We start from the raw sequence: 27,941 nt of genomic DNA, 5'->3' as shown, positions 1-27,941 counted from the left end.
GCTGTTTAGTTTAAGCTTAAAGCATCCAAACTGAATCTTCTATAAGATTTCTATATTTATTCCTATGTTATTATTTCTATGTTTATTTATTTCTATGTTGGAAGAGGACTTTTTTGTTTGTTTGTTTTGTTTTTGTTTTGTTTTGCACAGAGCAGACTGTCATTCTGTTATTCTGTGAAGGCAGACTTCTTAGTGTAAAAATAGCCAATTTTAATCAAAAAAGTGTTTTTGAAAATCTAAGTTCTGTGTAAGTTGCATATCATAGAATGATTGAGAGTTGAAGGCACCTCTGGAAGTTATCTCATCAACCCCCCTGCCCAAGATTGGCCAGAATCTAACCCTGGAGATTTTTTAGTATCTCCAAGGCTGGAGACTCCACAACTTCCCTCGGCAATCTGTGCCAGTACTGGGCCACCCTCACCATAAAAAAAACCCTTTCTGATGTTCAGAGGGAACCTCCCTTTTTTAAGTTTTCACCCATTGCCTCTTGTCCTGTCAATGGCCATCACTGAGAAGAGCCTGACTCCCCCTTCTTTGTATCCTCCCTTCAGATGAGGGACTTCACCAGGCTAAAGAGTCCCAGCTCTCTCTGCTTCTCTTCATAGAAAAGATGTTCCAATTCCTTCACCAAACTCAAGGCCCTTTGTTGTACTCACTGCAGAATGTCCATGTCCTGTTGAGGAGCTCAGAACTGAACACAGGACTCCTGATGTGGCCTCAGTGGTGCTGACACTGTAAAGATGCTGTAAAAGTATTCCACAGTACTTTTTGTGCTTTCTCTCTAACATTACAAGTATGATAACATCTGTAGAAAGACATCCATTTTAATGTATATCTCATATTTCTTTACTAAACACCCAGGAATAACAAAAGAAACTGTGACAACTGCAACATTTTTTAGTCATTGTTATGGTCACATACTCACCCCCTGGTCCTGTAAATGTTCTTTGTCACTCTCAGAATTTGCTCCTTTTCTTTCTGTCAAGGCCATTTTGTTCACTGCTGGCAACCACAATAAGAATTATTTTCTGCCACAGCCTGTGGCATAAATGAAATCTCTCCTGATGGGGGAGAGTTTTTAAAGTCCTTGCCAGGAGTTAGTTCGAGAAACAAATGGAGACTTTCAGCCTTCACTGCTGCTAGATAGTTGTTTATTAAGTCTTATCAGAGAAACAGAGTCACTAGCATGACCCAGACACAGCACAGAGCAGAGAATGCAGCAGAAAGCCTAATTATCAAGATTTACACAGCCTTTTAAAGATAATTTAACCAATGGTTACTAAAAACATACATTATTTTCACTTTCCTACCAATTATTCAGTAACACAGCCAGGAACTGTGGAATTCTTTGTCCAGTCATCCCAAATTAGTTTTACTGCAGAATATGGAGTAGTAGAAGAAGAAGAAGCAGGTTTGGAGAACAACAACAATCCTCCATTTTGATGTTTTTTGCTCTTATCTATTTACTACAAAGAGAAGCCCAAAACATCTAAATTTTTCACCTTGTGACAATCTTACATAGTACTAATTCACACCATTGTATTTTCTAGTTCTTGCCTGATAGTTGGCAATTTTTTCCATGAACGAAGGTCAAAACAGTATTGTTCAGGGGGGTAAAAACCCTTCAAAACAGGCAGAGAAATATTCTCTGCACTCTGGGTTCCTACAATTTTCCTCTTTTTTTTTCTGGGCTGACCACAAAACTTGAAAAAAAGTAGCACCACAAGAGCCATGTAGTGAGTTTGTTTTTCACCACAATGACTACACTGACTACAGAAGTTAATGACACATCAGTATGTTTCAGAGTGATTTGGCTCATTGCTGATCCCATGCACATCCTCACTGTACCTTCTCCTCATCCCTTTCCAGCTTAAAATTCGTCCCAGGCATCTCGTTTCCCAGATTCTCACTTGTCATCCTTTCTTGTTCATTACATGCCCAGGACTCAAACCGTATTAAAAACTTATCCTGTGATAATCTTGGAGGTGAATATTCTGTCTTGCTCAGAAGCTTATGTGAAAAATCTTCATAGTTTATAGCAACAGGCTTTCCTGTTTTTACTATGCCTTAGTGTTAGTATTCTCTCTGTGAGAAGAAATGGTACTGTAAGAATAAACCAAGTCTCACACTGGCATGAGTCCATTTTGTGGAGCCTCCCCAGAGACAGTAAGGTTTATCCTGAGGTATGTTTAGGAACAGGACCCAACACTGCACAAAATCTAATGAGGCAATAACAAAATGCAACATTAAATGCTTTATAGTTGTGGTGAAGTGAGTGGTGAGTGAATGAACACTTGAAAATACAACTCATTAGTGAAAAACTGTCTAGGTTGCCATAGATCTTTTAATTGAATGCTGAAAAATATCTATACATATATTTTATGCACATTTTTTCTATTCCAAATAGCTCTCCATAAGTCTGAAGATCAATATTCAATAAAAACTTACAGCAAAAGAAAAGAACTTGCCTGTTCTGTAATCCTGGACTGGGTAACAATATGTGTTCTGCATCTAATTTTCACTTTTTAAGTCCGTTCTATAGCAAGTCTAAAGCTGAAAACTAAGCCTTCTCTGACAGTAAGAATTTCCTGGGTTTGAAAAGCTAAAAGGATTAAAGTTTGCAGGGATACCTGTACTAGAATACATCTTGTTCATACTACCCTGAACCAGAAGGAGATTTGGCTCTGACCTTTACATCTAAGGTTATTTCCTATCAGAAGAAAGTATAACTACACATGAGGCCAAAGCATGGAAAAAAGGTGGATATTTCTTGTTATAAAAAAGCACTACAATTTTTTCAGTAGCTTAAAGGAGTGCTATCAGTGTACCAAAATCCTAAATTTTAATATGTTATTTCTATCTGGAGATAATAATTAGAGTAACAGCATGGTTATTGTACCTGAAAGATTTAAAATCTCCCCTTTGTGAGAGACTCAATTTAATAGATATATAAAATATTTTAAAATGCATATAAAACACCTACATATATTAGTGCATTTATTTCCCTTAAAACTGCATTTTTTTAATGCTGTATTCATATCAGTCTCAAAAGAGCCTTTAGTGAGACATCCATACTAAGAAAAAATAAAATTTCATCTTGTGAGTATCACTATTGAATCAAAAAGGAATAAGTGTCAGGGAAAAAAGTTAACAAAAGCATAGCATTATACTTTCTAGTTGCAAAATACACATTATACTTTCTAGTCAAATAATACAGAAGGCATTTATATTTTATCAACTGCATTATAAAGGTGAAGTAAACCTGCAAGGCATTCAGTTATTCACAATCATAACTTTCTGTTATATATAACTATATATAGAAATAGTATAGGTATATTTGGTTTCCTGTGACATGTTCTCCCCAAAATCTAGAATTTTTTCTTTACAGAACTCTCACACCATACTATAAAATCTTCCCTCAGTTTCCTAGACCTCTTCCATCAATTTGCCTTACCATTACTCAATTGAAGGACTGAAAAAGAAGTTCAATAAACACAGCCAGACTTCCATACCGTAGAATCACATACCTTCTGAAAGGAAAAACAGTTGTGGGCTTGTAGTCCATCCTAATAGTTCAGCACTGTTTTCCAAGACTGTTCACCTGGTGTTAGCCGAGTGTGAGGACCTGCGTGTCAGTGGCATATGGTACCTCACCTGTTTCCAGAACTTAGAACTGGGGGACTGGGGGTGCGCTGTGTGCTCCTCTTTCCATTTGATGGTACCTTGCTGCTTAATAATAAACCTAAGAGATTCCTGAAGATTCCCATAAGTCCCAATTGTCTCCATTTCCAGAAGGATCACCTTTGTGTCATTTTGAATGAGGGCATTGTATAAAGCAATGTGTTGATCATAAGCATCTTCTTTTGAATGAATCAGCTGGTGTGTTAGCAGGACGATCAGCCGTCTGCTCTTCTGCATCCTCTTCTCAATTGCACTGGCTGCATCTAGCAATGTACAATGTGTTATTTCTTTTTAAATTCCTTTGTGATTGGAAACTCCATTTTCATTGCTTTGTAACCAGAAATAACTTCTATCTCACTTCAGTCTGGTACAGTTTATTTATTAGAAAAAGACTTTATCCCCTAAACCACTCCAAAAGACAAAAAAACACCAACCAACCAAAGGAGATGGGGCAGGGGGAGAAAAAAGCAAAAAGCCCAAAACATACAGCTTTCATTTCAAATGTTTTCTTTGGCTGAAAAATTATTATTTTCACTGCTTTTAAGTATTGTTAGGAATTTCTAGTCCAGTGACCTAAGTCAAGTTCAGTAGATCTGACTGTATCAAATTTGTGTTTGATCAACAGCCTCCATGTAAGGAATCATGCTGTGCCAAGTTTAATGCCTTAGAGCTGACCTTACAATACTTACTCACGAAAACTAGTCATTAGGAGACTTTTGGGTGACTTGCTTCTAAGAGGCTTATTTACAGGTGGGGTTAGAGTTAATTACAGTTAATTGTCCTGAGTTATCGTGTGCTAATTTATATGCTAATCTGTGCATTATGTTGGTCTTCACCCTGCAGGGGTAGATCAAGAACTGCAGGGCATCTGTGTGTCAGCACAGCTGAAGGTGTTTGAATTACCCACTCCCATATTAGGGACAGCTGATAAATGCCACTGTCACTGTGATGCTGGAGGTGCTGAACGTCGGAAGCTCAAGAGCCAGTGTGCTATGGAAGAAACTTCTGGGCCAGCTTGGAAATCTCCACATCAAGCCTCTGGGAGCTGCTTTTCTCAGTGACCTGCTGGGATGTCTATGGGAGGTAGACTGTAAATGAATGCCTGTCCAGTGAAACACTCATCCCAGTTATAAGAGGTTCTGATGGTCTGTATGCTGAAAGCTGGAGTTCTTTTGGTGGGAACATGTGATGCTGGGCCAAAGGAAAAGAAGTGGTGGCCCAGCTGAGGAAATTCCATGCAACAATTATTTAACAAACCAACTGATTTGCACATGCATCAGCCAGCTCCACATGTACCCTCTTCTCCTTTGCTGGGGTATGCCAGACCACTACAAGTGGTGTAAGTTTTTGCCATTGACAGTTTTGTGAGCTACAGTTAGTTCCTTGTGCTGGATCTGGGAATGCTCTGGCTCAACAATTTTTGCAACTTTTCTTTGCCTTAATTTTTCCCAAGGCCAGGCAGCCCTTTCACAACTTTCCAGAACAGAAGGGCATCAAAGATCTCAGCCTCAGCTCAGGTCAGATGAATGACACCTGGCCCAATGCAGAGGATTTCAGAAATGGGAAACAGAAAATGCACCAGCTTAGACGTCATGCCTGCTCACTGACAGAGAGAAAAGATATGGTCTACAGAAGAACAAGAGCACGAGATAGACAAGTCAGCTCTGGAGGAAAGCAGATAGCACCTAGATTACAGCAATCATATGCAATAATGTGAAGGGTGTCTATATGGAAATTAGCCCAGATTAAATAACATGATTTCATCCTGAAAGACAAGAAAGCAGGTATAAAGCATACCAATTCTCTCCCGAACTAATGCTGGGAATTGTGTGAAGGGAAAATAGAACATGTCAGTGAAAAGAAGCTGAACTTCCTGCGACTCTAATGCCCTCACAAAAGGTTGAGAACTCCCAAGTGATAGCAGCAAACATATTTCCTCAATGCAGTTTGTGGGTTTCTCCTCTTCCTTGTCTTGTAGACAGCTAAGCCAACTCATGCACAGTTTGGTTGTGGCTTTGCCCAGATAATGGCTGTGCAGAGTTAGGCTTTCCAAAGAGTAACTGTATATTTAGAAGAGTCACACTCAGGGTCATATTTCCTGCACATGCCAAGATGATAAGAAGTCTGTGCCCCTTCCTTGTAGTTTGCTTTGCCTTGCATCACCTAGCCTGAAAGAGCAGACAGATGGCTGCTGAGGAGATGAGCATCAAGGTCAGGGATGTAAAGTGACCTCTTATATACCTAAAAGGGATTAGAATCACAATTTGGTCAAGCTTGACAAGTAATTCAGTGTATTATCAGATCTGAAACGTACCTTCTCCAGGACATATATCTCTCCCATAAATACACAGTTTATATCCACATTTATCTTCTAGAATATCTGGCATGATTTGGTAAACAAAATATTCCACAAAATTAGCTTCACTGGTGTGGTTTTTGGGGTAGATAACATACGCATCATATATCTTCCCATCTGTAAAGCAAAACAAGAAGAAGGAGTGTTGTGCTAATATGAATTAGAGCTGTCTATTGCAAAAAGTAGGAGAGAAATAAAAATATTAATTACTGATAGAGATCTAAGAAGAAGTTCTGGCCAATCTGAATAATGTATATCATCCAGTACATGTTTGAAAACTAAAGACTGTGTATATTTGGTGTTTTCCATGCTCAATTGTTTTGTCCTGTGTGTTTGTAGCTTTGGAGAAGCTGACCTTTGTATTGTGAAGGCTGTATCCCAAAGAATATGGAGTAAGATTTCAGTTGATTTATGTGTATTAGCATGATACAGCGATGAAGCTCAGCATTTGTTATTTCACTGATACAATATGCTATTAACAGGCTTTGTCTCTCAGGACAAGATATTCCATTTAAATTCTTCCGTCGTGAAGAAATGATTCATCATTCCCACAACATATCATACTCCTGAGTGAAAACCCCATTACTTAGGAAAAAATCTTAGAGTCAGAACAAAGCACAAAGTTAAATATTTATTTCATTCTTTGCTTCAGGTCTCTCAATTAAGTTTTCCATTACAGCATTTTTATTCTAATCCCAAATGTTTCTTTCTTTCCAGGGGAGATAGCCATATCCTTTCTTTTGGGGCTGAGGTTGTTGCTCAAACCATCCTAACAATAGATCCTGTGAGGAGCAGCTGAGGGAGCTGGGGTTATCTAGTCTGGAGGAGGCTCAGGGCTGACCTTATTGCTCTCCATAACCACCTGAAAGGTGGCTGTAGCCAGGTGGGGGTGCCTCTTCTCCCAGGCAACCAGCTGTGACCGATAGGTAAAACTCTGCCTGTTGGTCACAACCAGCGACAGGACAAAAGGACATAATGCCAAACTGTACCAGGGGAGGTTTAGGTTGGACATTAGAAAGAATTTCTTCATAGAAAAGATGATTAGGCATTGGAAGGGGCTGCCCAGGGTGGTGTTGGAGTCACCATCCCTGGAGGTGTTTAAGGAAAGGATGGTTGTGGCACTGAGTGCCATGGTCTAGCTGACATGATGATGTTTGGTCATAGGTTGGACTCGATTATCTCAGAGGTCCTCACTGATTCTGTGAATCTGTGATTTTGTGATTCTGCAATAATAATGAAATGTCCATTTCCAGAGTCTGATTCATTTCATCCTAAAATATACTTAAATGGAAACTGCCCTAAAAAGCATACTTCTTTCCTCTTTAAAGAGAAGTAACTAGATCAGCTGCAGATATCTACCAGGCAGACATGTGTGGTAAGAGCCAGCTTCAGATTTAAATATTGTCCATTTAGCTGGATTTGGTCCCTTAAAAATATGTACCTCATCATGTCATTAGGCACTGCCTGCCCTTCAGCTGCCCCCTGAAGAGGGGTTCAGGTCTCACTTAAGCCGTAAGGCAGCACCAACTGCTTACAGTTAGACAGCTGAACCCAGCCACAGATCTCCAGGTTTCATGCCTATGATGAAAAATTGCATGTGTGCACCTTGATTGCAATTAAATTTAGATGTCTGAATTCCATCAATAAAGTTAGGAGGGATGTATTCCTCCAGAAATATCTTCCACACTATTGGTATTTTTCTTTTTGGCCTATAAAAACTGTATTGCTCTAACACGTGCCTTTAACATGTCAGCCAGCAGGTTTGTTCCTTTGCTTTAGAAAGCACATAGCAAGTACAGTTAATAGCACGGTAAATCAGATTTTCAATGCTCAATATTTTATGGCAAATCTTTTCATTTAAAAAACTACAAAACCAGGACTGAATCCCTCTTTTATGCAATTCAGCACTACAGAAACCAGGAAGCAAGGGAATGTAAAGCAATTGCAGAGCTATGTATGACTTCTCCTTATTAAAGGCATAAAAAAGAGAGGAATCTGGTTCAGGAGCTGTGAGTTAGTAAGCAGCTATCAAATAAATTACTTTCTCTATAATTTGTCATTTTCCTTTTTTTAAACTTTCTTTCTCAAATATTACTTACCATCCTTGACTGAGTCGGGCTGGAATATCTCCCGATACAACAGGACAATATCAGCTCGGAGAGACTGGTAAAATATAACTGAGATTGCTATTGCACCTAGCAGAACTAGAGATCCTGCAATCAGGAGGACAGTAGGAAGAACCTCTGCAAAGTAGAGGAATATGTTGTTAGCAACAGAGAAGTTAACCTGTGTGCTGAAGCTTTAGCCTCGTATTTTTATTTCTATTACAGCTTTCGGGAGCTCAAAACAGAGATGACAAAGCTTTTCCCTTCCGCAGCTGGCACAGCCAACTCATAGACCTCTAAACTAGAAGCATATTATACAGTATATAATTAGTATTCACTTCATTGAATCCAGACCTACTTACACTAACAACTACAGCTGACAATGATGTTTAAGTATTTTGTAACTTTTTAAAACTGGTAATAACACAACCATTTTGTAAGACATCTAAGCCTACGCATGGAAATCATGTGTCTACAAAAGGACAAGTGGAGGCTTCTGGCATGATTGCACAAACAGGGTACAAAAAGCATGTGCAAGTAATGAAATCTGAAAGATAAGGTCTAAGATGACACTAGACAAGCAAGAAAACAGAACATGTCCTGGTCACAAAAATAAAATAAACTATGCTGAAGTCAGATGATGTTCTCTCATGCTTTTTCCTTTCAAGAGGGTCAAGGAGCATATAATAGCAATGATGAGTAAGAAAAATTGGGAAAGAAAGGAGCCACCCACCTTAGTTCCAGTTTCATGGAATTAGTTCCACTAGTTTTAAGAGCTTAGTTCCAGCTCATGGAAGAGCTTTAGAATCTGACCACCTTTACCTCAGAGATGAAGACTTATCAAGGATACATTAAGTCTAGATATATGGATGACATTTTTTACACTGAGAGTGGTAAAACACTGGAACAGATTGCCCAGAGAAACTGTGGATGCCCCATTCCTGTAAATGTTCCAGAATAGCTTGGATGGGGTGCTGAGAAATTTGGTCTAGTGGAAAGTGTGCCTGAGAAATTCTGCAGAAAAGGTATATAAATGAGGAGTTTACAAGTACATTTTCCCTTTCCTCTGGTAGGATGAAAGGTAAATTTAACATGATTTTCACATTCTTTACATTTATTTCTTTGGCATTTAAAGGGAGAAAGAAATAAAAAAACTTTGTGATGAAGCTTACCTCACCAGAGCTAGACCGGGGGAAACACCTTCCAATAAGGTTGGGCAAGAAAACAACCAGTTCCTTCTGAAGCAAAGTTTGGCCATATTTTTACCACTGTCACATGATGCCTACAAAGGAACTTCATCCTTGTGGACCTCTTCAAATTTTATTATTTGATCCGTTTTCCTGGTCAATACACACACATGCACACAAAATAAGGAAACCCCTTCCACTACCCAGTGGGTATGACTCAAGCATCAGAGTTTGAGGTTGTTTCTTACTGATGCATTTGTCAACAGTGTGCTCATCGTAACATTACAATTACTGGTGTATTGCATGAAGTGTCTATAAACATCTAGAGAGGAAACCTGTTCCAACACCAACTTCTGCAATTACGAACCTAAAAAACACTGTTTCTATTTGGGGTTACACTGATTAGACCAAGGCTGGAAAAGAAGTGACATGCCTATGCAGCTTGTAACATGTCAGACAAGAGCCCCACAGAGGTGCTTCCTGGACGAGCAGGTTTGATTCCCAGTAATGCTGGCTTAACCTCTCATTTCTCTGGAATAAATTAGCCAAATATTCGCTAATTTAATTCGCTCGTGAACATTCGGCACAATGGGGGCAAGTGCCACAAGCCCCTGAACAAGGTTGAATAGATCCTGTTGTTTCATTTGACTTTACTGCATCATTTAGCAGCTGAGTTCATGAGTAAGCCATCTTCTATTTATATTCAAGAGCAATGGGAATACAGAACTAACAGCTCACAAAGAATAATATTGGAAAGGCCAGAGAAAACATGTCAGAAAGCAACTTCCTGACAAATTCCAGAAGAGCAGCAGTTTTTTCTGTATTCTCTGGCTTCTAAGCTGGATGCACTTCCAGAGAGTGAAGGCAGAGATCTGGGTCTAGGGTTCCTGTCCACATCAGTCTACCAAATATGAGCCAAAAGCTTAGCTTTAGCATTAAACATCTTTGACAAAGAATAGAGCTGATGCTTTGGGCTGAACTTTATCTCTGCTTTGAATGACTGTAAAAAAAACATTAATGAGATAGTAACTAGCAGACACAAGTTGTACTGAGGGAAACACACAAGGAGCAATCCATATTTGGAAAAAAAATATGGAAAAAATAATTTTTCCTATTAAAAACAAACACACAAAACACAAAAAAGAAGGAGTGTGCACATCTTCATTACACATTTACAAGATGAGAGGCACAAGAAAATCCTATAGCATTTTTATTATTCTCAGAGACAAGCGGCATTGCTTTAGTATAAATATTGCTCAGCTGTGTGAGGAGTGAGTGAAGAAAACTAAAGCAGAGCACAGCCACTTCTGGACATAGCATTGCTGACACCAACAGTGCTGAGGAGCAGACGCAGACATCTTGTCAACAGCAGCAACAAGGAGAAGGGCACAGATATCCATACAAAAAGGGCAGCAATGAAAGCAGGGTCACAGTCAAGAGCTTTCATGAACATTTACTGAAGACCTATGAATAAAAAACAAAATAAGATTTGACTATAACAGAAATCAGATTCAATGATTCATAGGATGAATACAGAATATGCTATATGGTCTCCTTCATCTTGTCTGTAATACGGGGCCAGTCAGGGACTTGTATTGTTGAACTAGTGAGCAGACACTGTTACTCAGTTTCCTTCCCTCTCGTTGCAAGTACACTCCCACACTCAGGTACTTCAGTGCAGAGGTGGTGTGCTTCCAGCTTCCTGAGTGAAGCTGCACTCAAACTTGCCTATCCAACCAAAACACTTCCTGCCACCTTCCTGCTGGGTGCTATTCTGCTGTTACAATTCACCTATGTCCCTTCCAGTCCAGGCTACAGGAAGGAAATATGTCTAGGCTTTGAAGTCATGATCCTGTAGAACATCATGAGCAGTCGAGAATATGGCAGGACATGGATGTGTGCACATCCTGTGATCACAGTACACTTCATTTTACTCTTCCCACCACTCTCTTATAGAAAACCAATCCCTATTAAAGGCCTTGACATTTCTTTTCAAAGTCCTCTAGAAAAGAGAGTAGTTTTAGATTAGATATTAGGAAGAGATTCTTTACTGTGAGGGTGGTGAGGCACTGGAACAGGTTGTCCAGAAGCTGTGGATGCCCCATCCCTGGCAGTATTTGAGGCTAGGCTGGATGGAGCTCTGAGCAACCTGGTGTAGTGAAAGGTGCCCCTGCCCTTGGCAGGGGGTTTGTGACTAAATGATCTTTAAGGTCCCTTCCAACCCAAACCATTCTATGATTCCACGATTCCTGGTGGTTCAGCATATCTGAAGGGATGAAAAAGGAAAACATTGATCACAGCTTCTTCTTTTGCCTTCACAGGCAAAATAGCATTTTCTGATTCAGGAGTGTTGGCAACAATGCTTAGGGATCTGGCTATCCCTATTAGAAAAGAAAATTCCCATATGAGCAAAGATTATCCCTGTCCCTATAATTTACTGCCCTGGATTTTCCTTCTCTTTCAAGTACTATTAGAACCAGGAATTTAAAACAAAACCAAGGAAATGCCTTTGAAGTGCTACTCACACCTCTGCGTGGCACCAAGTGAACACAGCAGCACTCATAGCAGATAAAGAGAGATTTTGAAGAGGTAAGTCACACAACATTCAGTCAAAAAAAAGGCACAACAGTGGATGCAGTATAGTAAGAAAGGCAAACAAACTGGCAAACCAGCAGCTGAAACACTTGTTTTTAAAGTTTGCCTATTTTCTGTCATGGTTTTACACCAGAAAAAATATTTGATTTGTCGCAGTGGACAAATATCCTAGAAACAAGATATTCTTATCACAGGGCTGATACAGTCATGAGTGTTTAATCTCTCACTGATACTCTTTGAATAACGCCCCCCTTTCTCCCCAACAGAATTTACCCCAAGGACTCAGCCACAAGAATTTTGCAACTGGCTTGAACATGTAGGGAAGAAGCGGGCTGGTTTTGCTTCTTATGAACTGAAACTTTTTTACTGTCTGAAACAAATAATAAAATAAACTCACCAACATATTTCAAACTGAGTGCAAAGTGTAAAGGATCAAAATGAAAAAGTCCTACCCGCAGATTGCACTTTGAGTCGTAATGTCACCGTGACTCTTGTGTTGTACATTGTGTTCAATGCTATACATGTGAAATTTGACTGCAGATCCTCTTTTTTTACTTCAGTTATATTCAAAGTAGTCTCTTCATAGTGTTCTTGCTCACGTCCTTCAAAACTAACAGAAAGAGAAAGAGCTGGTACCATTGGTTTTAATGGCTAGGCACAGTTTGCTTAGAAGAAAAATTAATCTGTGTTATATGCACTTACAAATGAGTTTCTTCATGAAATCTATAAAAAACAAGGCTTTTCACTGGGATGTTATTCACATCCCATCTGACAGCAGCCAGTGGCTGTTTCTTAATCCCCAGGCGGGCCTGACATTTCAGAGACAAAACAGCACCTAATCAAGATACAGAGATATAAACATTCCTTGATGAAAAACATGATTTTATTTTCCTCATAACATCTTTTTCTACAAATCTTCATACAACTTGTGAGTTTTGTCATAACAATTTTGACATATTTTTTCTGAACTACTGCTGACAGAATGGTACATAGAAGAGACAAAAAGAAATAGTAAAATGAATTTTTCAACAACAGATCTAATAACACACCAAGGATTACAAAAGTAATTATTTATATTTATTATTATGAAGGCAACGTACCCTCTACTTGTGATGCTTGACACATGTAATCAGCTATTGAGGAACATAGAAAAAATATGCTGGTTGACAAATGTACAGAGAAATAACCTAATTAAATTTCAATATCTATTATCTTGCATAAGACTTTTAGTGCTGCCTTATCTTGGATTTTATTCAAGCTGGACAAAAGTAAAGTAAACCAGTCCAAGCAAAACTAAAGCAGGAAATTACTTATCAAATATTTCCCATTAGGAAATATTTATTCCAAAGTAAGGGTCACCATCGCACTGAAAGAAGGTAAAATTAAAACATGTTAAATTGTTTCTATGTAAGTCTGCATCTAAGCAAGTCTTAGATAATATCAAATCTTATGGTTAGATCATGAATTGGTATTAGGGACCATGGAGAAATCCCTTCAATTTTGCAAACAGGAGACAATAGAACCAGTACAGCAAGTGGGTTTTAAATAAAGTGAATTTTCTCCATGTAAGCAGTGCCAGAGTGATAGGCAGAGCCCACAGAGCACTAGGCACTGACCATCTTACTAGAGAAAGCTTGTCCTGGAGCAGAGACCATCTCATTTCTGAGTGACAGAACAACTGGGGGAAAGAGGAAAAAATGAATGGGAATGTGAGTCAACACGGCAAGCCTCTGAGCCCCAGCACATGGCACAGAGAGGGCTGTGGACCCCTGCAGTATCTGCTACCAGAGCAGTCTTGGTGTAGGACAGAAACAGTGGAGTGGTAGTTAAAATCCTTTATGTCACTGGCCCAGCTTCATCCCACTTGCCCTGGGAGACAGGCATCCTGGATTATCTATTTAGATTTCACATGGGTTCAGTCTCTTGCTGGAGAGTTCCACCTTTCTCCACTGACTACAGAAAAACCCCAGACAACTCTCACTCCTACCGGAAACACCTTGTCCTGATGGTGCAAGTCACCCAGAATGAATCTGAATCTCTGAGAACATCTACAGCCCTAAACAGAAGGGAGCCAGGAGCAAGCTCTACATCATGGGCTGTCCAACTGTCTACACCTAAGTTCACTGCTTGGTCCTGTCCTTCAGCCCTCCCAGTATCTTCCAAGCAGTCTGGTCTGATTGCTGCTAGCCAACACGGATATGGGACAGGCAGTGCTCCTCAGCCTCAAGGCCAGCAACCAGTTCCTTGCTCTCCTTCATTCCTCAAGAGACACAGCCACTGCTCCACATGGGGACTGAAAGTAACAAGGAGTAGCTCTAGTCACAAGAACCATCCATCCTTCCCTCTTAGGAGTACCATCAAGCATTTTCGAGGGATTTAGCTACAGCCTTCTTTGAAGTGGATGGAAGCTGTCACCTTTCAGCTGAGATGTAATGATTCACTCTGTGAATAATCCTAGTCTATCCCAGTGAGAGTAGAACAGGTTATTTAAATCTCCTTAAACTTCACTTAATACCTAAACAACCCATCAGTTATATCTAAATTCACATCCCTGGGCCTGGAGTGAGTTAAATCTGGCAAATATTATGAGGCAAACCTGTGTGGAAAGTTCCATCATTACATCTTCTTGAAGATACCCATGTTGGCTAAACCATTACAAAATGTTAATTTAAAAACAAATTAAAATTTGTACTCACCAAGCTCTGCTTCTATTACGTCTTCATTCTTTGGAAATATGATTTGAGGTGGTAGAGGTGAGTATTTTGCTTTAGAAATTTAAGAGGAAAAAAGCACATATTAGAAAGTTGTGAAAACGCGTTTTGTAAGATAAGGTTTGTAATCTGTACACAAGACAGAATTGCAAACTAACAGTGTTTCACATACCTATAGGGATCATCTGGCTTTATTCCTACAACCAAATATTTCTGGGGAGTATGTACATGTTAATATTTTCAGTATTTTCTCCCCATTTATTTAATTTTTACCTGTGTACATAGAAAGTAAGGAAAAAAATCAGTCTTTGAAGTACTGTTTTAGCTGCTGAGTGGGGGGGGGGGAGCAAATGCTTCTATAGGCTTGTGTGTTTTCTCAGCTGTTTTGGTGGTTTTTTTAAGAGACATTTGAGAAATTACTCACATCCATTATATGAAATAGCTAATATGTACTTTTATGCAGTATCCTAACTCCAAACACATTGCTTACTAACCTTTTCCTCATTAAGCTTCTCCATCTCAAGGCATCTCTGTGAAACCCATATTTCCCTAAAAAATCTGCAGGAACCCATTTCAGTTCCTGCTTCCCAGACTGACTGGATATGATAAAAATAGAAGTCAGGAGAGAGCCAGTAACCTCCTGGCTATCTGACTATGCCAAGTTCTTAGCTGCCAGCATTCAGAGGCAGAAAGTCCTCTGAATCAGTGTGGATCTGCAAGGCAACAGGAATGTATATCATAGTTCTCTAGTATTAACAAAACATAACAGCTCCACTCATCAGTATACTAATTTTAAGGTCTGATAAAAACTCAAAGTTGTCATTAAGTACTTTGAATTTAGCAAAACCTGGAGCAGACATGCCAGACCCAGACCAGATTTCACATGTTATGTTGCAATGTCTTCTTTCTGCAAGGACTTCCAAAGAAAGTTAGATAAACTTCAAGCTCAAGATCTGCCTGGATGTAACAAAGGCTTCTGTAAACTTGAATGTCTTTGGGCCAAATAATAACCAGAAATTTTTGTTGCAACCCAGGATGAACAATATTCCAGACCAGTCAGAGAAGCTTTGATGGAAGTACATTTAAACAAAAATTGTTAGCCAGAACAGTATCACATGGAGCATGATCATGTAGAGCAATAGGCAGAAAAGGAGGAAAGGCACATTTCCCAGCTACTGAACTAGGCCTCTGCTCAAATCTCTCTTCTGTCCAGCTCAGAATAATCAGAACAAACTCTGCTACTGACATCTGGACACAGCAGCAAAAACAGCAGTCAACACTCCAAATCTGCATTCTGCCCATAGGTTGTGTGCCTCCCCAGAGCAAAAAAGCCTGATATTCAGTCTGTAAGCTAACATTACTTCTTAAAACCAAACTAACTAACTAACTAACTAACTAAACAACAACAAAACAACCACGCAAGCCAAACTCAAGCCCTCCACCACCGCCCAAGAAAAGGTCTTTCTGATTTTTTTTTACTGATCTGATTGCAGAACTGAAGATGCATTTTGAAGTTTTGCAAGTCGATGCAATTTGATACTGCCAATCACTGGGTGCCCTTCCCCAGACCACCATCCAAATACAAAGCTTCCCTGAGGAGACTGCATCCCAGAGGCAGCCCAAAGTCCACACACCTTAGTCATATTGGCCATGCTCAAAATTACAGAGACATAGTAATCACTGGGCTATATATATCTTGTTCATTTTGTCTCATTCAAGACAAATCTAAAAGTGTTTTCAGTCCTACTATCAAATAAATGTTAGATAGTTGAGATGGACCAAGAGGCATTAAGTTTTAGGCCATCAACACATGACTTACCTAGTGACCACCAGATAATCCTCCCTAGCTACAAATTGTGCTGCCCTCAACAAAACAGAAAGCAGAGCATTGTAGCATCTCTCTGAGGAGATCCTTCATTTCAGAAATGTGCTACCAAAGAACTCTGCCAACCACAGAACCAGAACAAGAGTCATTAGGATCTTTTAAACAAAAAACTGAATGTGACCAGGTCTGACTTTACCCCATCTTGCTCTATTTGGATGGCCATCCACAAAATTCATCTAATAAAGCTGATCTAAACCTTAAGTAAGATGATAAAACAAACCAAAAAAACTCCTTTTTTCCTTAATGTACAAAAGGAGTTTCCTCTGCTCTGAGTTGACATTAGTCTTTTTATCTTAGCAAGATGCAGAATTACTGTCTTACCCTCACTTATGAAAATTCTTGTTGCTGATACATTAAATACATTTCCTTTATGAGTATAAATAAATTGACAAGTATAGTAACCATCATCCTCCTTTCTTGGGTTCTCGATATAAATATATTTTTCTTTCTCGAAGTATCTCTGTTCTTGAAGAGGTTTGCAGTCCTGGAAAAGAAAAATTTATTTGGTTGCAGAGAGATTTTCACAGTATTCTGGCCTACACTGGTACTATCAGGGTTTTATTTACCTTGTACCACTGGATGATAGTAGCATTCTTATAGTTATCAATGGTAGGACAAACAATTTTTCCTCTTCCAGTGTCATTTGGGTAACGAATCTGACTTGGGAAACATTCTCCTGGCTTGTATGAATGCACTTGCACACTCATGTTGTATGATTTTGTACGATTACTTGAACTTTAAAAATGGGATAAGGTATGTCAGTGATTGCATTTTTATATGGAATATATTAATATTTATAATAAATGTGAGTCATTTTATAAACATATGAATGATTATAGTATTCAGTTACAGATTAATTTTAATGATGTGCCATAAGAAATAGCAGTCGCAGGGTGAAAACTTATGAAAAAAGGCATCTTTTCCACAAATAATATTTAAAATATATTATTAAAATATATATTCTTGCCAGTCTTACACCTTCCACTTTCCATGCAGCACTTACAAATGTGTTACACAAGTGTAGTTTCCAGAATCCTCTCTCGAAGTTGGCAGAAACCAAAGAAATCGTTCTATGGAAAACACTCGTGATCCCTCCTCTTCTGCAGGAATTATTTTGTTAGTATCCATGCGATACCAGGTGACTTTCATAGACGAACTCCATTTGGGACATTTTATAACTAAAGCCTCACCTTCCATAGAATCAACTGCAAATGAACAAAAGATTAACATCTCAGATAAATCTGTCCACTGAGACAGAGAACTTGGCACTCCTGGATCAGTAAGCCAGTCATGTGCCTCCACCTTCCTTGGGCTTTCAGAGATGATACATAGCAAGCTTATTTTCACTAGATTGTTTTTCAATAAAAATTTTGTTTACCTTGAGTTATGGAGCTATTTTTTTTCCAAAAACAGTAATCAATGTGGGGGGCACAAACAATCAGACAAGCAAACAAATCCCTAGATTCTAAGCAGACAAACACTAAAAAGCAAGAGAATTTAATTGAAAAAATAATGATTTCTTACAATGAGCTTATTATGTAAATATTTGTCTAAAATGATGTTTTTATTCAAAACACGAATTAAAACACAAAGAAAAATACTGGCTTTAATGTAGTTATCTTTCCTTACTTCTGTATAATGAATACTTATTTATACAATAGATAAGTGCTTTTGTTCTGCCTTTTTAATACAGAAAAAGAAAATTGATTTTTCTTTTCTTGGGAAAAAAAAAACATAGGAGGAAGTCTGTAGATTAGATCCTGAGGGGGGAAAAAAAAAAGAATAAAATAAAACCACAAAGGAACATCTTCTCTCTGAAGTTCATGGAAATGGGGTGGGAAAAAATGAAAACAATGTAACAGCCTGAAAGGAAGAATCTGATAAGAAGATGGGAAGGTGAAAAGATGCCAGAAATAATTAAGAGACAAATAAGAAGCTTAGAAAAATAAACTACATATTCTCACACACAAGAAAATTTGGGAGTGAGACAATAAATTTTTAAATTTTTTTTTAACTGAGTATACTTCTACTTTTGAATACTGAAATTGGTCCAGAGAAACTAGAATCAAGCAATTTTGACAAATATTTAAGTGCTCAGGTACCTGAATATTGTACTGGCTTCAGAAAATGAACACTAATCTGAAAGTTAAATTGCATTCTGAGAAAAGAAAGATGAGAGTACGAGCAAGGATGGTGACGGGACAAAGATGGAGATTGGCAGAGGAACTGCAGTAGATAAAGGAGCATCAAAAGGAGATTAGATAACCAAACAGTGAACCAAAATAGACAGTATCTATCAAAAATGACACTCTATGGTAGAGTTGCCACCAGCTGGCTTTAGACATGTAGGTGCACAAATCAGGTGAGTCTCTCTACATGAACATTTCTGCTCTGGTTCTTTCTAAAGTGATCCATCTCCATTGATATTAAGCATCATCTCACTTACTAATTTGGGCACCTAAATTAGCCACATGAGGTTTGAGTAACCCCAACCCCATCATTTTAACAGTTTTCCCACCCACAAGCCTTGCAAAGACAGTGGGACATATCAGGGGAGTCAGAAAAGGCAGCATTGCCCCACCAAAGGTGGAACACACTGGAAATACAGATTTCTTTGGGGAAAAATAGTGTGGAGAGGGAAGACATAGAAAAAGAAAGGCCTCATCTAAACTCAATGATATCAGTGAAAATCATCTTCAAATTCTTCAGCAGAATATGGCATCTTAATAAATCTAATTTGCTTGAATCTTAGCATTCAAGCATTCATATGGTAAAATTGACAATATGGAGAAATATTTAGAGATCGTATCTTACAGAATTTTTTAGACAAAACAGCATCTCAGCTAGAGAAGTACATGAGTGCTGTGAAACAATGTGTCACTGGTCAGCATTATATAGCTGAGACAGTAGAGCTGTCCCACCAGAAAGAGTTTACTGTTCTGAACATAACCTGTGTGCAGGGGAAACATTATTTTTGCACTGCATTTTTCACCCCCAAATTTGGGACATTAAAGAGCATTTCTATGGAGCACAGCAGCCATTTACACCCCTGATTCAGCAGGGTACATATGCATGTGCACTGTTCAGTGTAATTGAAGCATGCTCGTGGAGTTTGTGCCCAGCTGGGACCTGGAGCACCACCTACTCTCAAATTCTTTCAAGAAGACCCTTTTCTTTCTGCTTGCAGAGGTGCCAAGTGGCAGAAGTAGAACCTAGACCTGCTGTCATAGAAATGGATAGTGCTTGGTGCATTTTAATATGCAGAGAAAACACATCAAAAGCTAGTTTTTAAGGTGTGATTTCTGGCTTGAGGTGAACTCACTAATTTTAGGCTTAAAAATAAAACCACCAATTTGGAAACAGCCTACGCATTTCTACAGAACAAACCTTACCAGAAAATATTTTTAAAACGTGACTTACATGTTTCAGATGTCATGGAAACCGAGAGGAAGGTAGATAGCATGATCAAATCTATATGGCCCATCATATTTCTAAACTAAGAAGAAAAACATTGATGTCATAGAATATACTCTGACTGCATCAGTAATGCTGTATCAATGTACATCAGAAAATTGAACAGAAAATTATATCATACAGTGATAAAGTGCATCATGTGAGCTGCTCTGTACAGTGTGTGTGTGTGTGTACATAGCAGTGGTTTTACAGTTTGAGGTGATGTTATTTGTTCTATCATCACTGAAACTACAGTTATGACAGTTTAGTGGGAGTTGGGGAATTACTCTGCTGTGGTGCTCCTCAGGCAGAAGACTCTTTTAGCTTGCTTGCTTTTTTTTGGTATTCTCTTCACAGTCAAGCACAGAAAAACTATACCACAACTTAGAAAAGAACAGATCCTGGGTTTAAAAATATTTTTGAATATTAAAAATATAAAAATACATATAAAATACATGAAAATATTATAATGTTTTTGAATTAAGGTTACATTCTATCAATTGCTTAGGTGCATTATACTTTTTTGTCTTTTTGTGAACAGGGAGTTATCTTTAGTGACAGCTTCTCTAGGTAAGAATTTAGCAGTAAGAGCAAAACCAGGTGAGTGTTGTAAACAATGCTAAACTGAAGGGGAGCTGAAGAGATGGACTGGAAAGGTAGGTAAAGGAGCATATCTTGTACTCATATAACAGCAGTAGGGCAGATCCTGCATCTCACTGATGTTTTCATTTGTGTGTAACTGATATGCACCAGCTGTAATTTACACCTCATGGTGTGGCCCAAGACCTCTCCAGCAAACCCCTTTATTAAAAAAGCTGACCATTTGATCATGGGCATTAAGTTGACCTAACCCAGGCATATCTCAGGAGACAGCAGGCATGCAATCCAGCTATACTACATAGCTGTAAGCATTCTACTTACCAACAAAAAGCCTTGAATGCAGTTCTTCACTGCAGATCACAGAGCAGTGGGTTCTATTGTCGTGTCTGAGTAAGCAGCAGTCACAGGGTACTACAGGCAGTAGAAGGGAACTACATTTTATCTTGCAGATAGTGAGCACAAGGGGAGTAGTGAAAAACAGGCAAGCAGTGTAAATACTGTCATCACACTTACTGCAAGGAATTTTTATTTCAGTGCCAAAAGCTTTCAGACTAAATAAACGTTGAAAAGCCTTATCAAGTCCTATGTTTTTGCCAAGTCTGAAATGCAGAGCAAACTCAGTTTTGAGCTTTCAGAAATATCATCAGCTTTATACTGATATAGGAAGTTTCTTCTTTTAGAAGGTTTAATAATATTCAGGGGATTATACTTAAACTCTGAAAAAACAATAACAAAACTTAGTGTTGGAAGAGAAAAGCGTGAGAATTTAATTGTAGGTATTGTGCAGGGATATTCATGAATCACAAGAAAGATGAGGTTTAGACCAAAAAAAGCAGCATCTCAGCATTAATGTCACAGTAAAACCAATGCCATGCCTTTTGCAGGAAGTGAGTGACCAGTCAGGAGCTCCAAGAAATATTATGTGTGAGGAGCTACTTGCTTTCATTATTGCTGGAGAAAAGCACCACATACAAGCACAAATCTATTCTTTAATTTTACAGAAACCTTAGGCCAGGTGAACAGATTTTGAAAGGGTACTTTTCAACACTAACATCAGGAGTTTTGCCCTGGAAGGAATGAACAAGGTGGCCCAGAAAAGGTTAGTGAGTGACCTGGGACTGGACAGACCTTTTAGGAGAGGAAGATAGTCACAAAACAGCACACAATGAAATTCACAGCATCAGCACAGAAAAGCATTCATCTTTGTTCACCATTTCGAGTATGAGGCTTATTCCTAGAAGTTATTTCTAACACTATCAGGGAGCAAAAATATCCAGAGTATTCCTTCTCTACTAGAAGCCTTTTCCCACCAACTGTTTGGGTTTGTTCCAGGAACTTATTTGCCTCCAACAAGGTATGCCAGCAGTTATATTAACTGCCCTTCTATTTTTAGAGCTATTTTGTTTAAGTGAGTGATACCTCAGCAAGATGACAAAAAATAAACTGATTGATTTTTAAAGAAAAATCATTTCATAGACAAAGTTTGGAGTCTTTCTGAAATGAGTTATTTCCTCATTTGATATTTTATTTGTGTGTGTTTATTATTAATAGCCACACCACTGTTGGAGACACTGGCAAATCCCTTATTGCCAGTGCTATTGCAGCCCTAGAAATGGAAGGCTGTGTTTACCAGAAAGTTGCAAGAAGACGTGCTTTCACTATTTTTGAGATAGAACTTTGTCCAGGAAGGGAGACAGCCAGTTACTTGGTTTCACCAACTTTTCTAACAAGCACCAGAAGGATTCAGGAGCAAGAAACTCATCATTTCCTATCCCCATACTTGCCAGTTGTTGCAGCTAGCCTTCTGTTTACTGAAAAAATATGTCTTTGAGAGACCTTACACATACTGGGCTGCCAGCCCGCACCAAAAGAATGTAAAATATTTGAGCTGAGATGCTCCCCAACAAATTTGATGATCACTCTGTTGATTTTCTCTCCATTTTTAAGTTGCTGTGTACTGGCTGCAGTTCAAGTAGAGTTTGGAGGCTGTGTGTGTGAATATGTACAATATGCAGGGCTCTAATTAGAGCAGAATATTCCCTGAAAATCAAAAGAGCTCATGCAATTTAAAAAGCAAAGTGATTCTGTTTTCATTTTCCGAAGTCAGCAGCAAACACTGAATTACCTCAATATGAACTGAAGCAGAAGTTGCAGTTCTAGACAGAAAATAGCAAGAGAAGGGCTGGTTCTATAGTGCCTTACAGCTTCTTCCTATAGCTTAGAATGACTACATGGTACGAGTGTAAACCTAAGCTCTGTAAATGAAAACTTTAGTGTGGTGCTGAAAAAACACTAGATCCAAAATTTGGGATAACTACCCTAGTATGTCAAAATGCAGTTCCTAATTGTCCAGTGTCAAAGGAAGGTGAGGGAAGGGGGAACCCACTATGTATGTTTCAGAAGCAGCAGTCTGTGGGGGTTAACTCATTGCTTCTCCAAAGACAACTGTGTTAGTAACATTTTTCTGATTTTCTTTCCAAAAAATGTATTTGCCAACAAAATGTTTATAACATTGTTTATATAAGTGACAAACATTATCTTGCATACTAGCAAAACTTGGAAATACCTAAAGAAAAATCTTAAGATTTTTCTACCTAAAATCTTAAGACTTTAGAATGTAAACATACCATGAAAGAGCAGTTTTGTGAGATTTCTTTACTAATATATACAACCTATACACATTTTGAAAGTGATTTTCATTCTTCTAGCAAACAAAAAATTCCATTCTGACTGAAAACATCCTATTAAAATTGCAACAGTAAAACTGAACTTATCCCTTGTGAACTAACATTCACAAGAGTTAACAATTACACTAGTTACAGATGTAGGTGTAAAATTTAGGAAGTTCAGTATTAAATCATTGAAATTCTAGAAGTGATATACACATTATTCTTAAAAAATATTTTGAAGCAAAAAAATACATAAATATGCTAAACTCTGAAAAATAAATTGCACAGTAAAGGTTTTCTGTGTCTTTGACTAATTAGTAAAACCATATGCCAGGAAACTGATGGCAAAATCCATTTCTAAATACACTTCACTAGAAAGTAAATTTTTGTGTTAGTCCCAACACTGTTTGTCTATCATAGAAGCATAACCACTCTTTCAATCTAATATTATTTCTTGAGATAAAGAAGCACATAAGTGAACTGAAATAAACTTTCTTATCAAATACTTCAATTATTTCTGGTTAAATGACAATATAAAAATTTGACCTACCATCCGGAAAATTCAAAAAGCAGAGGAGTGGCTCGTTCTCTGTGGATGGGTCTTTTGCAGTGATTTCTCTGCTTAGTTTGTACCAGATATTACTGTGAGCTCTTTTTATCTGGCTTGGACAGTTCATATCTGTAGCAGTAAGATACACAGCTTCATTCTGAGGCACCTCCCACTGAATAGAGCAGAACACGCAAATTACTGTAGCAATTTACTTTAAGTACCTATCAGAGATAGTATCTCATAGTTCCAATTCATCTCATAGTTCCAAAACAATCTTTTACCACTTGCATAGGTTTTCCTTTCATTGCAAATTGTTCCTTTTTAGCACAATTATGGTGCAATAAATATTCTGGCTGGGGCGGACAGAGATACTCAGATGGCAGAAGGCACTTTGAAACAGATTTTGCTTGAAAACAAGTAACAGCTTTGCCTGGCCTAATCAAGCAGCAGCTCCCTGAGAACAGCTTGAAAAGTCTCTGGAGAATCAGGAACAGTTTTCAGTGAAGGAAACTGCTTCACTGAAGCTAAGCTGATCAAAGAAGGTGCTGAAAAAACAGTTATCTGCACCAACAGCTAAATTAAGTCTCTGAGGGAAAGATTTATTCTATGGTCATTCAAACTTTTATTTTCCTTCCCTGGCAGAGTTGTGAATACCATTTGTCCCTTCCAGTATTCCTGGGACTCTACTGTCAGCATGCAACACCTCCAATTCAAAAAGATGTAGCAATTATATGCCAGTATGCAAAATCTTACCTATGTCACACCCATGGTCTCCCCAGTTCTTGGTGCAGCACTTCCTTCGAAGTGGTCTGGGGGTTGCACTTCCCATATGACAAAGAAAATGCAAAAGAGCTAAAAAAATAAGCCAAACAACCTGCAACAATGAAATTCCACAATGTTTTGGTCAAACAGTTCAGACCCCTTCAAAAGCTCACAAATTACTCCCTGCTCAAGATTGTGAGGTTTCATCAGAATCAAGGTCTTCCTCGTTTCCTGATGTGAGAGACTGCGGTGGAAATTCTGGAGTAACCATCTGCATTCAGTGGTGTGTTCAATATCCTCTAACCACAATATGTCAGGTTCATCTAGGGAAAGGTTAAATATATTGAGGTAAAGCTAACTTCAATTGCCTGGACACATAAAAGGTTATTCTATCATAAACTCCACTGAAACTTACATCAGAGGTGCTCATACCTCAGAAGAGCCCTTAATCCTGGAGTCTGTTTCCCATGCCCAGGTTGTTCCCAGATCATGGTGCAGGTGGAAAACTGAGCTCCTGGCTAAAGAAGATAGTGCCAGCTGAGCAAAAGCTATTCTGCAGCTTTCATAAGAAACTAAAATCAGTGCTGAATGCCTTGTAACTTTGGGCCCATCTTCCAAAACAAAGTCCTACTGATAAGTACAGAGAAAAATGAGCTTACAGAAATACGTCAAGAGATTTTTTTGAGGAGTTAATTGCTCCCTTGGCAGCCTGTATGCATAGCACTACAGCAAGCAAGGGAGTCTTCTGTTCTCAAAGCAAAGAGATCAAGAGGTAATGGGTTTGAACTGAAGCAGGGGATAGATAAGCAAGACTGCAGAAAAACCTTTTAAAAGGTAAGGTAGTGAAGCACTGGAAATTTGCTGGTAACTTAGTGCAGCTGCCACTCAGTGTTTAAGAAAAAATTTAGTACTGGTATCATGAATGAATGTTGATGGCTCCACAGGTCCTTACTAGCGCTAGAAGTCAATGATCCAGAGATTCAGCCATTGGTGATTCAAAGACTAGTTTTGGCACAGCATGAGTGTATGAACTTAACTCAATTGTGTTGGCAAAATTACTCCTAGGCTGTGAAAAATATGCAAGCTAAAGCCACACAAGATACAAAAAGTGAAAACCCAGATTGCATGAAGTTACTGACATCTTAAGAGTTCAAGCATGCAAGAGAAAAAATGATGACATGAAAAAAGATAAAATCCAAAGATAAAAAGCAGAGATAGGGAAACAGAAATTCAGCACCATCAGAGTTCACTTTACTCCAATAAGCAGTGCTTAGCCTAGTAGCACATTAGCCCTGCTTGCCTACTACCTAATTTTGTTAGCCAGGAAATATTTGCTGGGTACAATTTTTGCATCCTCCTTACAGACTGTCAATGGACGCAGTACAGAAATATTCGGACACAAGTGACCCTGACAGGAAAGGTTTCACCATCTACATTTATTGAGGCCAACCCAGGGAACTCTGGTGGAATTGGCAAATGGTGGGATGGCAGGAGAAGCTGCTGTTGGATGTGCCCTCACCTGTGTCAGGTCTAATGTTTTTTAGCTGATGGGTATCCACCCTACTGCGGTTGTAGTGTTCTTCCTGTTCCCCAATGTCATGGTGCCCTTCTCATGGCTAGCAAAGGCTCCTCATGCTTTGTGTAAAATGGAAATTAGAAAGATTTTTCAAGGTTTATAATATTCTAATAGAGACGGACTTCTCCCAGGGTAAAAGTTTCCCCTGGCCTCTACCATTGATCATGCAATCCTAGTACTACCCACATTCTGGGTGACGAAAGGGCTGGTCCCCAGATAGTTCTGATGGTTCCTTTCATTGAGAAGTTTGAGATTGTTACCCCAACAAGACTCTGTTGGTGGATACATTCCTAACCAGAGTTTATTTGGTTTGGCAAAGCTTGGGAGGGTACAGAGGTGACTTCTGTGAGAAGACACCAGGAGCTGCCCCCATGTTGAACAGAGCCAGCTCCAGCCAGCTCCAAGAGACCCATGCCGACCACAGCTGAGCTCATCAGCAACATTCTCAAGTACTCTGTGGGAACATATTTAAGAAAGGGTAAAAACGGCTCCACAGCAACTGTGAGAGGGCTGAGACAACCCTGTAGTGACCAAGGAGGGGGAGGAGGTGCTCCTGGTGCTGGAGCAAAGATTCCCTTGCAGATCATGGAGAAAATCATGGTGACACAGTTTGTCCTCCTGCAGCCCATGGAGGATGCCACACTGGAACAGGTGGATGTGCCTTGAAGGAAGATGTAGCCCATGGAGAGTTCATGCTGGAGCAGGTTCCTGGCAGGAAGTGCGACCACAGGGGAGTCCCTGTAGGAGCAGGCTTTCTGGAAGGTGACACACACTGGAGCAGTCTGTTCCTAAGGGCTGCAGCCCATGAAAAGACCCACACTGGAGCTGTTTGTGAAGAAATCTAGACCATGGGGAGATCCACATCAGAGAATTTTGTGAAGAAGTGTCTCCTGAAAGAGGGACACCCCCTTTGCAGTAGTGTGAGAAGGAAGAAGCTACAGAAACAAAATTTTAGTAACTGACTGCAATCCCTGTTCTCCATCCCCCTGTGTCACTTGGGAGGAGGAGGTAAGAGACTTGGGAATGAAGTTGAGCCTGGGAAGAAGGGAGGGGTTGGGAGGTAGCAGGATTAGTTTGGGGTTTTTTCTTACTATCCTACTCTGTTAATAATTGGCAATAAATTAAAATAATTTCCCCAAATTAGGTCTGATTTGCCTTTGAAGGTAATTGGTAAGTCATCTGCCTGTCCTTTTCTCAACCCATGAACTTTTTGTAGTATTTCCTCCCCCTGTCCTATTGAGAGGGGTGATAGAGCAGCTTGGTGGGGCCCTGGTGGCCAGGCAAGGTGAACCGGCATGGCAGGCTCCCACACAACAGTAAGTGAGGACAAGCATGTGGACAACAAAGGATTAATAAGAATTTAAGTTTTACAAAGCCATCAATATTTTTACCATATTCATGTCTCTCCTTCATCCCACCAAGTCAGAAATATTAAATATCTTATAAGGTTTTCAAATCCACTGTAGTTGCCAGATAGTGTATTAAAATCCAGAGGATGTAAAATAAGAGGTCACTATCTTGAAGGAAGCAATTGGCTAAAGTAGCCAGAATCACATCTGCACTTTTTTATGTCAATGGCAAGTATTTCCTTTGGGTTGCACATTGATACTTGCTATGTTATTTGACCACCAGCAGTTTATAAAATATGAAACTCTGATAATTATGCTTGTCAGGCCAAGGACAATATTCAAACAAAAATCATAACATCACTAACAAAGCCCTTGTGTCTTAAAAACAGTTTCCCTTTCTAAAGAAGTTCTACATTTCACTGCTCCATGCCTTACCCCAAAAGGAAAGCAGCTGCAATGCCA

General features: G+C 39.0%; 1 protein-coding gene across 4 annotated transcripts; it reads right to left on the bottom strand.

The window, feature by feature from the left end:
- Positions 1 to 2,326: 2,326 nt before the first annotated feature.
- IL1RL1 (interleukin 1 receptor like 1) lies at positions 2,327 to 24,004 on the bottom strand. 4 transcript variants are annotated; one of them, XM_048326124.1, is made up of 12 exons: positions 23,793 to 23,999; positions 20,895 to 20,984; positions 19,941 to 20,016; positions 17,524 to 17,725; positions 17,087 to 17,255; positions 16,842 to 17,004; positions 14,621 to 14,689; positions 12,627 to 12,759; positions 12,377 to 12,534; positions 8,137 to 8,280; positions 5,996 to 6,154; positions 2,327 to 3,944 (listed from the first exon to the last, which is right to left on the bottom strand). In XM_048326124.1, exons 3-12 carry the CDS (start codon positions 20,005 to 20,007, stop codon positions 3,598 to 3,600), a joined length of 1,611 nt encoding a protein of 536 aa, XP_048182081.1. In that variant the 5' UTR covers positions 20,008 to 20,016; positions 20,895 to 20,984; positions 23,793 to 23,999; the 3' UTR covers positions 2,327 to 3,597. The 4 variants fall into 4 exon arrangements, with proteins under 4 accessions (XP_048182081.1, XP_048182072.1, XP_048182089.1 ...); XM_048326115.1 differs by lacking the exon at positions 20,895 to 20,984 and having other exon boundaries at positions 23,793 to 24,000; XM_048326132.1 differs by lacking the exon at positions 20,895 to 20,984 and having other exon boundaries at positions 3,853 to 5,307; positions 23,793 to 24,004.
- Between the last annotated feature and the right edge of the window lie 3,937 nt (positions 24,005 to 27,941).

Source organism: Corvus hawaiiensis, chromosome 2 (genome assembly GCF_020740725.1).
Source record: "Corvus hawaiiensis isolate bCorHaw1 chromosome 2, bCorHaw1.pri.cur, whole genome shotgun sequence".
Classification (NCBI taxonomy): Eukaryota; Metazoa; Chordata; class Aves; order Passeriformes; family Corvidae; genus Corvus; species Corvus hawaiiensis.
Note: the sequence above shows the minus strand (reverse complement) of the source record. Positions and strands in the feature narration are given on the sequence as shown.